This window comes from Rhinolophus hipposideros, assembly GCF_964194185.1.
Source record: "Rhinolophus hipposideros genome assembly, chromosome: 8".
Taxonomy (NCBI): Eukaryota; Metazoa; Chordata; class Mammalia; order Chiroptera; family Rhinolophidae; genus Rhinolophus; species Rhinolophus hipposideros.
In genome coordinates this window covers 57,029,080-57,046,636 of record NC_138054.1, presented here as the reverse complement: position 1 = coordinate 57,046,636, position 17,557 = coordinate 57,029,080, and the positions used below count along the sequence as shown (strand labels likewise).

The 17,557-nt window shown below is 51.4% G+C and overlaps 1 protein-coding gene across 1 annotated transcript; it reads left to right on the top strand.

The window, feature by feature from the left end:
* The first annotated feature begins 22 nt into the window (after positions 1-22).
* On the top strand, positions 23-16,420 carry MRPL37 (mitochondrial ribosomal protein L37). Its single transcript, XM_081057821.1, has 7 exons — positions 23-476; positions 3,830-4,013; positions 4,109-4,224; positions 6,943-7,128; positions 9,078-9,235; positions 12,141-12,344; positions 15,924-16,420. The coding sequence occupies exons 1-7, from the start codon at positions 131-133 to the stop codon at positions 16,023-16,025; spliced, it is 1,296 nt and encodes a 431-aa protein (XP_080913947.1). The 5' UTR covers positions 23-130; the 3' UTR covers positions 16,026-16,420.
* The last annotated feature ends 1,137 nt before the right edge of the window (positions 16,421-17,557 follow it).

Sequence of the window (17,557 nt, the reverse complement as noted above, 5' to 3'; positions counted from 1 at the left end):
ACTTGGATTAGTTCAACTGGCTGCCACTCACAAAACGAGCTCTGGCGCCCGTCCCCTTTCGTTCCTAGCAGGCCTTGCGCACGGGAAGATGGCGGCGTCCAGGTGGAGGTCTTGAAGTGACCAGATCGGTATGGCGTTGGCATCGGGGCCCGCAAGGCGGGCGCTGGCTCGCCCCGGACGGCTCGGCCTTGGGGGCTGCGGGGCCCCGAGACGCGGGGCGTACGAGTGGGGCGTGCGCTCTACGCGGAAGCCCGCGCCTCCTCCCCCAGACAGGGTGTACGAAATCCCTGGACTGGAGCCCATCACCTACGCGGGGAAGATGCACTTCATGCCCGGGCTGGCGCGGCCGGTCTTCCCTCCCTGGGATCCTGGCTGGACGCATCCAAAGTATCGCCGCCCGCCCCCGATTCACGAGCATCCGCTGTACAAGGACCAGCCCTGCTACACTTTTCACCAGCGTTGCCGCCTCCTCGAGGGTGAGGCCCCGGGACGGGCGGGAGGGGACCTTGTGCCTCTCCCTGGCACTGACCCCGGCCCTCTGGCTTTGGCCAGGACGTGAAAACTCGAAGGGGCTCGGCTTCTTGGTCTGCGAAAGAGGGCCAGTAGTGATTCCTGTTTTCTGCGGGTTGTCAGGATTCAGTGGGTTGCAAGGAGCCGCGCTGGTGTGCAGCGCCTATTGGAGAGTCGAGTGGCTAAGTGAGAAGACCTGGTTTTGGGGCCTCGCCCTGCCTCTAACTCTGTGATTTGGGGCAAGTGTATGGACCTTCCTGAGCCTTTCCTTTTCTGTAAAATAAGTGGTTTTCACCAGATGGTCCTCCTAACCCTTCCATCTCTTGACACGCGGGAGACGTAACTGTCCATTTAAGAAATAGATGGAGGGAGATTATAGTGCAAAGAGACAGAAAGAGCGCTTAATGCCCTGACCTACCGCTTCATTTCACCGCATTGGTGGATGTCACAGAGAGGGAAAGGGATTTGCCCACAGGACACTTTGGATTAATGGTGAGCCCAGGGCTGCATATCTGGTTTCATAGGTCAGTGTCCTTTGTCAAAGGTCAGAGCTGAGATGTTTTCAAAGAAAGGACCTAGACCTAAAAGCCCTCCAGCCCACTTCCATTCCCCTTTCACTCTCACTAAGAACAGGTCACAACAACTGAGCGGAAAAAAAAACCAGTCTGTGTCTAGAGCAGTACCAGAAATTATTTTGCAGGCTCCGTAGTAGGGCTTGTTTACTGAGAGTGCCTTTCCTCATTCTTCCTTCCCATTCTTTTTCAGTCCCCAGATTAGGATGGGAGTAGGGCAGATTCCAAAAACACAAAATGGTTGAGGTAAGTGGGAGCAGTATTTTCCAAGGAACCATTAGGAAACAAAGAGACCTGGTAGGATTTGGGGAACTAAGCCAGAGAATAAATCCTAGGTTTGAAAACAATATAAGTCAGTTGGTCAGCCTCATAAGCTGCTCAAACCCATTACTGAAAGCTGACTTTCCAGCCTTTGAACACTTCTAGTGTCCTCACAGGGTGCTGTGGAGGACCTCACAAGACTCGGCACCATTGATTGACCCTGGCCACATTACCACGTTGATGAGTGCCTTAGCAATATTTTAGAAGTTAAGTTTATACTTGGTGGACCAGACTGAAAACATACCCTATGCTTTCACCATACACACAGGTTCTGTAAAGTCTGTAATAAAACTGTGCAAGATATAGGACTAGAAAAGTAGATTGGGGTAATGGAGAGATCGTGGGCTTTAGGGTGGACACGCTCAGGTTCTCTCAGCCCCACACTGACAAACTATGTGACTTGAAGCGAATTCCTTAGTCTCTAACTTTTATCCTCCATTCCATAAAATGCCATCCAACTTGTAGCTAAAGCTCCTGGTACAGGGTAGGTGGCGATGCTCAGTAAATGGCAGCTCTAATTAGTACAGACTATTCATATACTAGTGAACCATAAAATCGTCCTACTTTATCCATTTTCAAGTTTAAGGAACAATGGCAGTGTCAGGACTGAAACTCAGGTTACCCAACTTCCACTCCAGGGTTTTTTCCCGCTTCACCACAAAATCCAGGAGGTTACATTTCTAGATGTTTGTAGTCCCAATGTCTTACGAGCCTTAAAGTGAAAAGTCTCATTGTCTTTCATGTATTACTACAAAAGCAACTGCCGGAGGATGTCTCCCCCAAAGTGTCCTAGGCTCCCTTTAATCCCAGACATAGTTTTTCAAATGAATATGTCCCTGAGTCAGACTGGTGTTTTTCCAGCTGGGATGAGTACCCTGCCAACCAAAGCAGTCACCAGCCCTCTGTCGACCTGTGGGCACAATCATTAAAAAGATCACAGTGTAATTTGGAACTGAGGGTACACTGATATGTGGACTTACAGCAGAATGTAGGTCCCTAGGTCTGTGCCCGTCCCTCCCTTAGGAAGCCAGATCTGGGGGAAATGAAGTGAGGGAGGTTTGCCTGGCACCACAGCCCAGCCCCCTGAAAGTAACTGACCGTCCTTAATGTTGAGAGACAAAGCAGTCTGGATCAAATCTTTTACTTTATTTTGTACTCCATCTTATTCTGAAAAGTATTTCAAGCATGTTATAGAAATTTTACAACACAGCCAGATTAAATTAAAAATAGGTGAGGCAGCCCACACAAAGGAAAGATAAAACAGTGAGGTGAACACGAAAAATCTATTCTGTGAGGTTCTACTTGCTAAAGGGGAGCCGCAAACTTAGCTTTCAGCTTACTAGCAATCAGCAAATGGTACAGAGACGGGTGCAGCTGACTAGGCCAGTTGCCTATTTCTGTAAACAGTTTTATTAGAACACCGCCATATCCCCTTGTTTACGTTTTGCCTATGACTGCTGTCATACTATAGTGGCAGAGTTGAGTAGTTGTGACAGAAACTATATGGCCTGGAAGCTGAAAATATTATCTGGCCCTTTAAGAAATTAAAGTTTGCTGACTCCTGGTCTAGAGAAAAACATGTTCAGTTATGCAATTCATCATGTCCATAAGTCAAAATAGTACTGTACCCAGGAAAACCCAGCTTTCTTGTACTAAGGCCCGGGAGAAGCTCAGAAGGTCTCAGACAGGACCCTGTGTAATAAAAATAGCATCCTCAGTATGATTCTTTTGACAAATACAGCAGTATGTTTCACAGGCCTTCTTCATACAAAAATCTGTTTATGAACTAACTCATATAGAATCTCAGGGTCAGCTGCGATGTGAAAAATGATCTGTTTTAAGTGCTCCCAAACTCACGGCTCTTCAAATTATTCATGATTTAAAAGTTATTCCCATTGTTTCCGAAAGCTGTTTTCCCTTGATAAGATAACATGGGCTTCATCCTGGACCCACATCTAATAAAGGAGGCATATTTGTTAGATACGGGCTTTTCTGGTTAGGGACTGGGGTGTGGGTTAATAGGAAGGATCTAGGTTTTGAAAGGTTGGCGTCCATTGATCTAATCCCATAGTCTGGTGTCTGACTGGATCCTGCAGGCAACAGACAGACCCTTGCCTGCAAGGTGCAGACTTCTGATCTCAGCCCTCTTGGCCATGGTTTGAATTCCCCGTGGCAAGCACTCACTATCTCAGACAGCCGTTAATCATCTTTAAGTAGACAGTCATTCCTGAAGTTGAGTTGAAATGTCTGTCCTAGCTTATACTTTTATTTTTAGTTCTGACCTCTCAGATGTCACAGAAGAAATCCCATAAATCCTACCCCCCACCCTCAGCGGCCTTTTCCCAAGGTGTTACCTGGCAGGCTTACGTATCTCTTCCTGAATTGTTTTTTTTGTTTGTTTGTTTTTGTGACCGATTACCCCAAAGGTGTAAAGCAGGCCCTCTGGCTTACCAAGACCAAGTTAATAGAAGGCCTCCCCAAGAAAGTGCTTAGCCTTGTTGAAGATCCAAGGAACCACCTAGAGAACCAAGATGAACGTGTTCTGAATGTGATCTCTCATGCCCGTCTCTGGCACTCCACCGAAGACATCCCCAAGAGAGAGACCTACTGGTAAGCGACCTCCAAGTCAGTAAGATTTCCAGTTGATGGGTTTGGGAATCAACCTGTTGCTTTATGTCTCCAAATGTTTTTTTCTTTTCTCCAAGCCCAGTCATTGTGGACAATCTGATACAGCTGTGCAAATCCCAGATTTCCAAGCATCCTTCTCTGGCCAGACGGATCTGTGCCAAAAGCTACACATCATGCACCACGTGGACTCGAGGTTGGTCCCTGTATGCCACAAAGCCTTAGCCCGGTGTTTAATCTTGTACTCTTCGCCACACCACCAGCTCACATTCCCCCCACCCCTCCCCATAGGTATCCTCACTCCCATCCTTCGCGGTCTAGTTTTCTAGACTCAGTCACATCCTCAATATCATTAGCTATAGACCAGCCTTTTTTGTATTTAATCACTTCTTTCCAAGCTATTAATTCAGCCGTATCTATTGAGCACCTCCAAGTGCCTAAATGTTGACGATAAAGAAGTAAGAAAGCACACACAGTCTCTGCCCTCACTGAGCTCATATTCTGTTCCAAGAGCTGTCTTCCCCCATGCATGCTTTTCTCCTTTGCCCAGTCCCTTTTCCGCATAGCGGCTACAGTGATCTTCTAAAGTGCAAGTCTTCGTCTGCCCGTCCCGTTTCAGATCCTTCACATGTCCCAGTAGCTTAAACCTTTGATTGTGGTAATCCAAGGCCCTCTGATTTGGCCGCCCACCTAGACTTCCTAGTCTTGTCTTCTGCCTTACTGCCCACCCCACACCTTATCCCCACTTGCAGCTTTTTGGCATCAGACTTTTACACCTTTGTGCGTGCTGTGCATTGTCTGGAATGCTCTTTTCTACTTTCCTCATTTGACTAAATTCTTACCTGCAAGACTCAACTCAAGCCCCCTTCCTATGTGAATCCACAGGTTAGCTGTTCTTCCTGTGTGCTCTTCATGCCCATTATGCATATTTTTATCTGAGCATAACAGAACATATTTTGCTGTGTATTATGTTGTAATTATGTAATACCTTCTCTGTCTACTCCACTAAACTGTAAACCTCTGATGGCAGGGACCGTGTCTTACTCATTTTTGTCCACAGTATCTAACAGTTCATGGTACACACCAGGTGCTGACTGCAGGGGCAGGTGAATGAATACTAAATCTCAGGTGTCTCAGGAAGGGATGTTCAGAGTACACAGGTGTTCTAATTGGTGGAATCCTGGAGCAGAGAAACCAGCTATGGAACAATTTGGGATTTTCAGGACATCTGCTCGGTCAGGTTTCTCCAGCTTGCCCCTTTAAGTGTGGACTTCCTGGCAAGGAGTCAGCTTTGCAGAGGTAATAGCACCACTAAGGAAATTAGTGAACCTCATTAATAGAAGAGTACTTGTTGGCCCATCATCAAGTATTACCTCTAATTAAACTGCCCCATTTGGAGCTGTCACTGGAGGAGGGATGTGGAGGGAATTGAATTGGAAACCACACTAGAGTGGTCTGTGGGGAGAATCTAAAACCCAAGGTTAGGAGAGGTCCAGGCACATTTATCTTCCTCGCAGATTATATGTGAGGAAACAGGAAATACTTTAGCAAACTGTTTTTGAGGTGTGGGTATGATGTATTTTAACAAACAGGTCAGAGTTGATCCACGGATGGAGTATTCCTTTTTTACACCCTCAGTAAGGGAGGCCACGTGCTAATTAAATGTCAGCGCTGTTGCCAGGCTAGTTTTTAGATCCATCAGCTCATCAGCCTTGATCCTTATCCATCACACTGCAATTTGACTATTTCTAAACACCCAAGCACCTTCAGAGGAACATTTGCCTCCATGGAGAATCTTCAGAAGGCCATTCTCAAGGAATTGTTCTAGGCACATTTCGCCTGGTCGTGACACGTAGCCTCCTGTGGGGACCTCTGTGAAGAGGTTCCACACACGTTCTGAATTGCAGGCTTGCTGAGTTTTCCTCATACAGCTATGTCTGCCATGTAGCAAATGTAGCAAATAGGCTCATCCAACTTAAATGGACTGATTTTTTGTACTCTCAGCTGTTGAGGACTGTCGGGCCCTTTTCCTGGGCTTAATAGCCTTTCTGCTCAGTCCCTAGTCTCAGTATTTCTCTCTATCCCTCCCTCCCACCATAATGCTCCAGTCATCTGGATTTGTCTCCCTGAACTCTGCCAGGGAGTGGCACACCTGTGCCTTTCCACATGCCATGCCTCCTTAACTAGGATGCTTTTCTCCCCCTTTCTTTGCCTGGCAAAACTCTTACCCAGCGGTTTTCAACCAAGGGTAGTTTGGCCTTCCAGGGGAGCTTGCCAGTGTCTGGAGAGTTTTGATTGTCGTGACTTGAACCAGGCTGGGGTGGGGCCGTCCGTGTAGGGGAGTTCTTTTGGAATCTAGGGGATGGAAGTCAGGGATGCTGCCAAATATCTGCAGGACAGCCTCCCTTACTAAAGTGATCTGGTCTGAAATGTGAATAGTGCCAAGGTGAGAAACGCTGCTCTTCTCCATCCTTTGGAAGCTAGTTTGAAGTTGTTGTCTCTTCCAGGAAGCTTTCCAGGCTTCCCGGAGGAAGGCAGTTTTCCCACGTCTACTGTCTTCCAGTATGGTTAATACTTTTGTTGTAGCACTTACTACCTGGGGAGCTCCTTGAGAGCAGAGAATATCTCTCATTTCTGGGTACCCAGCTTAGAGCAGGTGCTTGGGACGATCTATCGAGGACGCCCGGAACCCACGGAGACCACAGGGCCTCAGGGGCCCTGGAAAGGGAAGAGAGGAAGAAGAGCGCCTTGGTCAGCCCTCTCGGGGATCCTAGGATCAGCATCTTCTCCCAAGTCTGGTTTCCTGTGATTAGGCTGGTCAGCGCAGAAAGCTGTGAAACACTTGAGTCTGACGGGATGAAGGTGCGATCAGGCTTCAGACCACGTCAGACTAATGCTCTTTCTCCCCTTTTAGAGTCTCTTCTCCTTCAGGTCCGCGGTGCCAGCAGAGTCCGACTGAGTGCCAGGGATCCTCTGCCCCCCCTCGCCTCCAGAGAGGAGGTTGAAGCTACTGAGAAGCATGTTCTGGAGACCTTCGACCCCATATCTCCCACTGTTGACCTTCGGGAATGCAACGTGTATGATGTGAAGGATGACACTGGTGAGTACCAAGGCCGTTGGCTTTCTGGCAGCGTGGAGATGAGGGACATGCTTTCTCCGAAGGGAAGGGCTGTAGTGAGTACATATGCGGTAGGCACTTCACATGCAGTTTCTCCCAAGGTCCATGAAGCAGCCCTGTGAGACAGGTACTGTTATCCCCATTGTGTAGGCAAGGCAACTGAGGCTCAGAGAGGGTACATGATTGGCTCAAAGGCCAACTTTGCTTTTGACCCCTGAGAAGCAACTCTGTTACATCAGAGTTTTAATGGGTGGCATGAGGGACTTTGTCAGGGGCCAGATGTTTCCTGACCTCATAGGTCAGGAACCTCATAGGTCCCTCGTAAGATCCCCTCTTTTTGTGCACCCTGTGCACTCTGGCCAACCTCCTGGTAGGAAGCCCCACAGGCCTTGAATGGGGCTCTTTATCCAGACCCCGGTCAGCCCGGAGGAGAACTAGGCGGCCAGGCTAGGCAGGCCGCGCAGTTCCTGCCATGCACGCAGTTATTCTGGGCTGCAAGGTCTTCTCCCTTAAGCTCTCTGCTTTTCCGCAGCTGCAGCTGGTCAGCCCCTACTGTCTCCCTCCTTGCCTGCTGCCACAACCTCCCAACTGGTCAGTCTACCCCTAGTTGTTTTCTCTCCAGTACACCTAGTTCGCAATTCCAGAGCAGCCTTTCTCAAACACAGATTTAATCCCATCACTTCCAAGCCCCTTTCCCCCTGCCTGTTGGATAAAGTTAGAGCTCCTTGGCTTATCACACAGAGCTTTCGGGTCTGGCCTCTGCCCTTCTCTCCAGCCTCACCTTTGTCTGCTCCCCAACAGGCCTCCTATATTCCAACTATACTTAGCACATTCTGTCCTTTCCCCCCCACCATGCTTTTACACATACTCTTTGATTTGCCTCCTCCTCTTTCATAACTCGTATTAGGAGACACTTCTTCCCAAAAGTGCTCTGGGACCTTCCAGTCTCATCAGGGGCCTCTTATCTTTCCTCCCACAGCCTCCTGACCCACCTTGTAGCTTGACGTGCCCCTCTACATGGATATGATCCGTTTTCCTGTCTGCCTTCCCCTCTAGACTGCGAGTTCCTCAAAGGCGGTGGCAGGCCCTGTTGGCCTCTGTGCCTGGTACCTGTCTCAGAGCCTGGCACTGAGTGCTGAGTGTTGGGTGTTTACATGTGCTGAGGATGTGAAGCGAGAATTGAGGCAGATGGGAAAGCCATGCGTGTCTCTCTCTCAAGTAGCGCTCTCCCCTGGGATTTTCAGAACCCACTTTTCCCCAGGCTCTTTCTTCCTTTTCAGCCACTTTCACGACTCCAGGTTAGGCATTCTGGAAGCCCAGGACCATGCAGGGGAAGAGAATGATGACCCTGGCAGGGTCATGGCTGAGACGAACAAGTGTTAAACTTTATTCTCAGCACCTGTGTTGTGCAGATACTTGTGAGGTCTGAGGCAAGTCACTTGTTACTAATTAATAAAGTACTGGATTTTGCAAATGATTTGCTTTTTAAAAAATTATTACCATAGACTTCAGGTTATCCTCCTGCTAATATTACTGTCGTTGGTGTGCTTGAATGAGAGAGAAAGGGGCGGAGGTAGAGCTGGCATGCAAGAATCACCTGTAACAGGTCGGCAAACATTTTCTATAAAGAGCCAACTAGTAAATATTTTAGGTTTTGCAGGCCACTTATGGTTTCTGTCATAGCTGCTCAATAGACGCTATGCAAATGAGTGGGCAGGGTTGTGCTCTAGTAAAATCTTTATTTTTAAAAATAGGCAGGGGCCAGACTTGGCTGGAAGGTGGGAGTTTGGCAGCCCCCGAGCTAGCGTGACAGGGTCTGCCTTTCTTGCGTCCCTATAGAACCTGGCCCTGAGCTAAGGTGAGGACTTTCCTGGGGCTTGTGGCAGGCTGACTGAACTTTTCTGCCCTCCACGTGTTTCTGTACCCTGCAGGATTCCGGGAGGGCTATCCTTACCCCCATCCCCACACCCTGTATTTCCTGGAGACGGCGCAGTCACGACGGCACCGCTTTCAGCCAGACCAGCTGCGGGCCAAGATGATCCTGTTCGCCTTTGGCAGTGCCCTGGCCCAGGCCCGGCTCCTCTATGGGGTACGTATGGGGGAGGGCCTGGTGCTGCTTACATGGCGGGCCTCCTGCCTTATACCGCTCCGAGAGAAAGGCCGCGGGGGCGTCCTTGCTCGGCCGAGGATTTTAGAGAGAGGCACTTCCACTCACCCTACGGAGATGAACGGACTTCTGCTGGGGGCCTACTGTGTGCCTTTCTTCTACATAAGATGCCTCATGTGTTGATCGCAGTAGTCCACACAGTTTCACTGTGACCCCCCGTTTTAAAACTCTGCCACTGAATCACAGGGAGGCTAAGCCGCTCGTGCAGCATTACACAGCAGTAAGTAGTGAGAAGGACGGGAACTAGGTGTACCCAGCTCTTAAGGCCTCGGTTGCTCAGGCTCCAGCATGTCGCCTCTGTTCTGTAGTGTTGGAGCCGGAGCACCAGGCTCCATCAGGCAGGCAGGAAAAGCAAAGCAGAGGGCCCAGACCTGCCTGCCAAGTCAGGACAGGTTCTGGGGACCCAAGGTACCCCTTGGTGGTAGCCCCTGATTCTAAGAGGAGGCCTGAGGGACCGAGATGATGGAGAATGCAGGCGGAGTGGTCGTCACACAGCCGTCCCAAGGTTGGGGGAAAGCCTCTTCCGGGAGCAGGGGCGAGGGGGAGTTTTTCTGAGAGCTGCTGCCAGCGCCCAAGTCTTGGTCAGAGCCCAAGGCCTTCCTGGAGGAGTGAGGGAGTTCAGAATGCTGTGTTGCCCATCCTGTTCCCTCTAGGAACTAGGTAGGGCTGGGAGGTGTGGTTAGCCAAATGAGACAGGGCATGGAATGGACCTCGCCGGTGTTGAGCGTCTGCTACACGCAGACATTTAAGTAGGGTGCTTTATGTCAGGGGCTCTCAAAATGTGGTCCTGGACTAGCAGCATGAGCATCATCTGGGAATTTGTTAGAAGTGCAGATTCTCAGACCTACCCCAAACCTACTGCATCAGAAACTCTGGGGCTGGGTGGGGCCTGGCCCTGGGTGTTGTAACGAGCCTTGCAGGTGAGGTACAAGCTCAAGTTTGAAAACCACCGCACTAAAATTGGAGGACCGCTGCATTATGTAATCCGTGTAGTAACCCCTGTGGCAGATACTGTTAGCTTCATTTTACAGGTGAAGAAACCGAGACTCAGGCTAAGTAACTTGCCCAAGATCACACAGCTAAGAGATTGGCAGGTGTCACATCTTTATGTGACCTTCTTGTGTCTTTTTCATCTCTGGAAGGTTATCTTTATTTCCAGTCTCTGTGTACTTCCTGAAGACTCTGGAAGGTTGGGTAACTTGCTCAATATCCCATAGCGAAGGAGTGGGTTGGCAAGCATTGGAACGCTGTTCCCTTCAGCTTCGACGGATGTGCTGCCTCCCATCTCTGGGGCAGGAGAAGGAGGCAGAGATAGTCATGTGCCAGGTCCCAGGCCTGCAGGCTCATTGTAGCTTCTGTGCCAGCCATTGCCAGCAGAGCATGGGTGGCAATGCTGCCACTAATTGCCACCCAGTTGTGTAGAAAAGGAGGCCTCCCCCACCCCCTCCAGGTACAGATTATTCCTGGGGATGTGAAGTTGAGCAATTATGGGAAGAGCTTCTGTGTAAAAGGTAAAATTGCTGAGAAATTTATGTACTACCTGCAGTTTTATTGATCTGTAGAGGGAGATAAGAGTCAATACAGAATTCTCAGCTAACACTTAGAGGTACTTTTCTTTTTATTTATTTCTCATGCAGCTAAGAACAGGTATTTCTAAGGCCAACAGTCCCGGTGTGGCCTACGCGAAGGTCTGCCATTAGCTATATCCTAAGGTTAGATTCAGCCCTGGAGGAGTGAGTGTAGGCAGCGTTTTCAAATCAGGGATGTTGTGCTTCGTGGGCCTGCCGATGGTCCAGTGGGCAGCAGTCACCAAACTGAATTGCTGCAAAGGCTCAGTAGGGTGAATATATGATTTGTTATCCAAACTGGGACACTACTGAGCGTGAAAAGAGGTGCTGCTGTTAGATACAATGGAACAAGAGGGTTGTAAGTGATTTAATAGCATGGGGTCTGATCCTCGCTCACATCTCATGGGTAACCTGGAGCACAGTGTACCACCTCTCTGAAGCTCAGCTTCCTCGTCTGGTAAGGGGGGTATACTGCTGGATAAGCCAGCAGAGGTGACTTGACGTAAAACTGGCCTGATGCCTGGCACACGAGAGGCTTTCAGTAAATGATTGCTAGAATTATCATTATTACCAAGTAGCACTCACTGAAAGAGATATTAGCAAATGTGTTGTCTGGTGAAGTCCTGATGCTGACAGGGCTGAGGTGGACACTCCAGGAATTGGGCACGTTCTCAGAGTTGCTTGAGAGCATGAAGCCCAGGTAAGATGACGGCCTGCGTTCCAGGATGCCAGGCCCTTAGAAGCAAGGCAGAAGTGGGAAATGAGCATGGCCTAGCGTTCTGTGCCACACATCGTTGTGACTTCAGACAAGCCACTGGCCTCATTCCTCTGTTTCCTCATCTGTCAAATGGAGTGAGAACTGAATCAGGTTACCTATTCACTGACCCTCCAGGCGCACATCTGATAGAGCTGATGGCATTACCTGTCGCCATCAGGTAATGCCAGGAGTTTGAAGGATTTCCCGTCGTTAACTTCCCAGCTCACCTTCCTGCCCTGTGCCACTTGCCCAGTAATCACTTCTCAATGGCGAGAATATTACTTTAATGTGCTCAAGCTGAAGAACAGGCACCCTGGGGCCCCGAGGCATCAGGCCAGGCAGAGCCGGGCTGGATGGGGGAGGGAAGGCCTGGCCCTAGTCAGTGCTCTGAACTCATTGTGTTTCCATCGCCCCGTGGGAAACCAGTACATGGGATGGGTCTGTGCTGTTCCTTACACCCCGCCGTTTCCCATTGGATTTCCTTGTCTCCTTTTCCTCGCAGAACGACGCTAAGGTTTTGGAGCAGCCAGTAGTTGTGCAGAGTGTGGGCACCGATGGACGTGTCTTCCAGTTCCTGGTGTTTCAACTGAACACCACAGATCTGGCCTCTAACGAAGGCGTCAAGAATCTGGTCTGGGTGGACTCAGACCAGCTGCTCTATCAGCATTTCTGGTGTCTCCCAGTGATCAAAAAGAAGGTGGTCGTGGTAAGTCCAGCCGTGTCCAGCCTGTGATGAGCAGGGCTGTGGCCCACGCTCGCCAGAGATCAGGGTGGGGCTGGGGGTGCTCATGAGTGGGACCCTGGCTTTAGGAGCTTCATGCCCAGGACCTCTGCCTGAGGGCTCCTTCAGCCTGCCCATCGCCCAAAACAGTGCCTTCCACCCTGGGCCTTGCCCAGCCCTTCCTGTCTCCTCCCTCTTCTCTGCACCCACCACACCCAGCTCTCCACAACTCCCCAGGGGGCCCTGCACCGAAGCAGCTCAGAATCTTAGTAGATGCTTCCCAGGAGGCTTCTCCCTCTCCCCACCCAACTCCCCATTTCGCTTTCCTCTGGCCATCTTCTACTTGACCTTCCAGGTTTAGCGTAAGGACCCACCAGCCCGTTCCCAACACCTCCGGTGGGTTCCCACAGCTCCTGTGTGCCCACGTGACAGCACAGTCACAAACCAAGCTCCTAGCTCCTCACAGGCAACGCTTGTAATTCGTTCGTTCACTTCATTCCCCAGATAGGGAATTCCTCCCACTGCATCATCACTGCTGCACCCCCGGGCTCAGTGGACACAGTGCAGGCCACTTGCTGTGCAGTGGGCAGTGACCGTATCTAAATACATTCATAACATAACATGAGGCAGTGAGAAGCTCTCTGAAGAGACATGGAGCGGGATCCGGGCATGAGAGCAGTGAGTAGGGGCGCTGCGGGATCTGACTGGCTGCTGTGCCATTTCCCAACTGGCCCGAGTAGACTTACTGATGGCAGTTGCTGTTGAACCTTTGAACATTATCAGCGTGACGGTTGTATTAGTTTTCCAGCATCTGCCCATGTTGTGTCTGCCCCTGACATGCATCCGGGCTAGAGCCCTTCGTTCGGCCCTCACCTGCACAGCCACACCGGCCACGTCGGCGTCCGTCTGTGCCCTCCCTCTCGCCTGCGTGTCTGCAGGTCCTCTGCCTCTGACCTCTCCCTTCCAGAACACTAACTCAGTGTTGGGCTGTCCTGGTTTGCTCAGATGGCCCCTCCTTACCTCTCCTGTCCCCACCTGCCTCTTCCTCGCCGCCCACTCCCCTCCCCCCAGCAGGGCCCTGGGCTCCAGCCTCCCCATGTTCTTCCCGCCTTCATTTCTGTCTCTGCTCACACATATTGGTGTCTCTGGTCTCCTTCCTGTTCTTTTTCTTTCTGGCCTATTCTACTAGCCCTTTAAGACTCATTCATACATGGCCTCTTCATTGTATGGAAGTCAGTGAATTAGTCATCTTCTCCCCTATTTTCTTAGCGTCTTTTTTCTACTTCCATTATGAAGTCTGTCACCTTTTATTACCGCTATTTGAACACCTGGCTGTGTGAGGGCAGGAGCCAGATTCAAGTCACTGGGTTTCCAACAGCTGGCACAGGCCCAATACAAAGAGAGAAGGTGTCTGATAAATGTGTGTGGAATGAGTGAAGGCTTATTGTCCCTGGGAATGAAAAGGGGCAACAGACCATGTCATATAGGGTGGCATGCGGGGTCTCAGCTCCTGCTCCCCACATGAGAACGCAGGACATGGTGAGGCCAAAGAGGAACACCCACGAGCCATAGGTAGGGGAGTCATACCACTATAGTCTCGCTGGCGGCTGGGTTGGAGACACAGGAAGCATGAGCCACACTATCTGCAACTTGCCATCCACTTTTCTGCCAACAAACCCCACTTGCTAACTGCAATCCGCCTTTGCTAACTGCAATCCGCACTTGCTAGCTCAGCCATGGCAGTTATCTCAGTGGCCAGTGGCTAACTGGTTACAGCTGATGGCCATCTACCACCCGAGCCCGCACCTTTCCACGTGAGGCCGACAGCCTGGAAACTGCTCTCTGGGGCTTTGTCCCCACACTCCACCCCTACAGGGTCTCACCTCACAATCTACGCGACAAGCGTCGTCCGCGAGGGGCCCTGTGTCAAGAACCCAACTCACAGAAAAAGTTCTAGTCCAATTCAAGTGATATCCCAGAGGGTGTCCCTCAATGTCCACCTACTTTTTGGGCACAACCAGGGTTTCTCACAGATTCTCGACGGTGGCCAAGCAAGACATAGGAAGCAAACACCCGCCCGCACCCCAACAGTAGGTCTTGCTATACCAGTCTCGCTAGCAGCCGGTCGAGACACAAGAAGCAAACATCTGTCAGTACCCCAACATGGTGGCACGTTCCCAAGCAAACAGTCAAGCGATCCGTCAAATCAGGGACAGAGCCACTTCCCCATAGTCCACAGTCATTGGCCAGGGCTGTGCATTGGCCTCACAACGTGTGCCTTCTCCACAGGGCAAGGGCTCCAAGTCCTCCCCAACCTGGGGCTGAGGGATCAGATCACCTCGGCCTCATCCGCATCTTCCACGGAGGACTCAGCAAGCGTTTCCTCCTGGGACAAGTCCCGCATCGGGGCCGCCCCAGCAAGCAGTTCCCAGCCCACACGGCAGCAATGACCTTCGGTTTCTCCAACCTATGCTGGTCGGAGAACCATCCCCATCTTCCCACCCCTCCTCGGGGGTCCAACTCCTGAGAACAGTGGCCACCGGGCAGCACACACTGTGTGGGGGCCATATGTCGTCCTGCCCAGAGTCAGCCACCATTCCTACCTGGCCGGAATCCTGCTCGTTGCGCCAGGCATCCGAGTGGGTGGTGGCCCTGGTGTAAGATGTCCACAACTCGAGGAGCCCACGGCAGCAGCAGACCACCAAAAGGAAGGCAACTCCTTCTATGGCCAAAAGGGTGGTGTGCCATCCGGAGGCTCGAGTCTCCCAGGCAGACCATGCACCTCCCGTTCCCAGTGTAGCTCCTCACGGGCCTCCCGAAGCTGAGCTTTAGCACGTATAAACTGCTGCCTTACCCCTTTGGGGATTCTGGCCGGTGCTGTACCCTGCTTACTGCGCCATGTGTCACGCAGGGTGTCATGCGGGGGTCTCAGGTCCCACTCCCCGCATAAGAACGCAGGACATGGTGAGGCCAAAAGGGAACACCCACTGAGCCATAAATAGGGGAGTCATACCACTATATTCTCGCTGGCGGCTGGGTTGGAGACACAGGAAGCAGGAGCCACACTATCCGCAACCCGCTGTCCGCTTCTCTGCCAACCAACCCCACTTGCTAACTGCAATCTGCGCTTGCTAGCTCAGCCACGGCAGTTATCTCAGTGGCCAATGGCTAACTGGTAACAGCTGATGGCCAAGTAGTCACAGCTGATGGCCATCTACTACCCGAGCCAGCACCTTTCCACGTGAGGCCGAGAGCCTAGAAACTGCTCTCTGGGACTCTGTCCCCACAGACCATTTGTTTGTGGTGGTTGAAGTGAGCGGGATTAGAGATCAGGTCCCAGTCAGCAGATGTGGCTGGAAGGTGCTAGGGGTGCTTCATCTCCTCCCCTCTGACCCAGCCCCTCAGGCCTCCCTCTGGTGCCAGCTCCCCAGTGCCCCTCCTTGGTCCATGAGAGAAAGGAGCAGTTATTATCCAGGCACTGAGGATTCACATAAAACCGACCTTTGTTTTAATTGCTGTCATTAAACCTAGTAGCAGGGTTCTAATGGGCTGTGTCTTTTCCAGGAACCTGTTGGGCCGACTGGTTTCCAGCCAGAGACGTTCAAGAAGTTTTTAGCTCTGTATCTGCACGGTGCTGTGGGAGTCAAGGATTGTTCTGAGGCCTGAAGCGCCCCCTTGCACGCCCCCCACTGAAGATGCTGCATCCTGGGCGGTGCTGGGGCCTGCATGGCGCCTCTGCTGTTTTGGTCTGTGGGCTTGCTGACAATAAAGAGTGCTTCCGGTGCATGGGAGTCTGTGCGTGGTGTGAGGGAGCTGTCCGGGGTGGGCACCGCAGCTGCATGTGCTCCCACACCTTGAGCCCCGGAGTCTGACCTGCCCCGCTCTGCCCACGACCAATTTTGTGACTTCAGAAAGAATCTTCGTCTAAAACTTGGGGCTAATTTGACCTACCTTGTGTTAAGGACTAGAGCATATGTATATGTAATGTGTGCCACACAGTAGGTGCTCTGTGATGGTCACTTGGTTCTTATGGGATTAAATCGTGGATATTTTCACAGTGACTGGAAAATCTCAATAGTCATTGTCGATTTCTCACCCGCATCCTGGGTAATGGACCAGCACATCCTGCGTTCCGCTGGCCTCTGTTCTAATAACAAGCCCTGCTTGGGGCTCGGCACCTATACACAGTGTCTTGTTTAGTTCTCTCGCAGTCCTTGCAAGGTAAATGGCATTTCCATATTCAAGAAAAGTCTTGAGTGCCGGGCTGAGGAAGACACACAGTGTAAGGAACTTGGTCACACAGCCGGTGTTTTAGGTCAGCTTCCTGGGAAACACTTTGAGAAGGAGATTCGCAGGTGAAAGGAGAACCTGAGGATCCGCGCCTGAGGGGAGTGATGGTGGCAGCACCGGGCTGAGGAGAACTGAGCGCAGTTTGCACCCAAGGCAGCTCAGAGGCGGCTCAGTTTGCACCTGAGGCCCTGGCCATTTCAGTTTTTTTCTTAAAATAAATTTTGAGGGGAATGTTGGGGAACAGTGTGTTTCTCCAGGGCCCATCAGCTCCGAGTCATCCTTCAATCTAGTGGACAGTGCAGCTCAGTTTTCAATCTTTAGATGCAGGGGGCGCAGCCCACCCTCCCATGTGGGAATTGAACTGGCAACCTTGCTGAGAGCTCGCACTCTAACCCACTGAGCCATCCGGCCGCCCCTCTGGAAGCTCAGTGGCAGCTGTCTGGAATCTAGTTGTGGGGGGTGCAGCTCACCGGCCCATGTGGGAATCAAAGCGGCAACCCTACAGCTAAGAGCTCGCACTCTAACCAACTGAGCCACCTGGCCACCACCCCCCAGCCATTTCAGTTCTGTGGGTGCTCCGGAGCAGAGTGGTCCCACCTGGAGGCGAGGTGCTGAGCCTTTCTCCAAGGACCCTTAGTCTGTCACCAGTCATTGGATATACACAGGCCCCCAGAGCTGGAGACACCTTGGGTTAAGATGGCTTTGTTGGGCTGAGCACAATTCCCAGGGGCACTGTTCTGAGAGCAGTTCCCCTTGGACACTCCCTGCGGCTGCAGCTTCTCTGAAGAGACCTGGAGCACACATGACCCCCACCACAGCTAGGAAATGGCCGAGCTGCATTTGCAGCTGGTGTGTCTCAGGCTTGTGCTTCTTCCACTTTACAACTCATCTTTTCAGCTGGTGGGGGT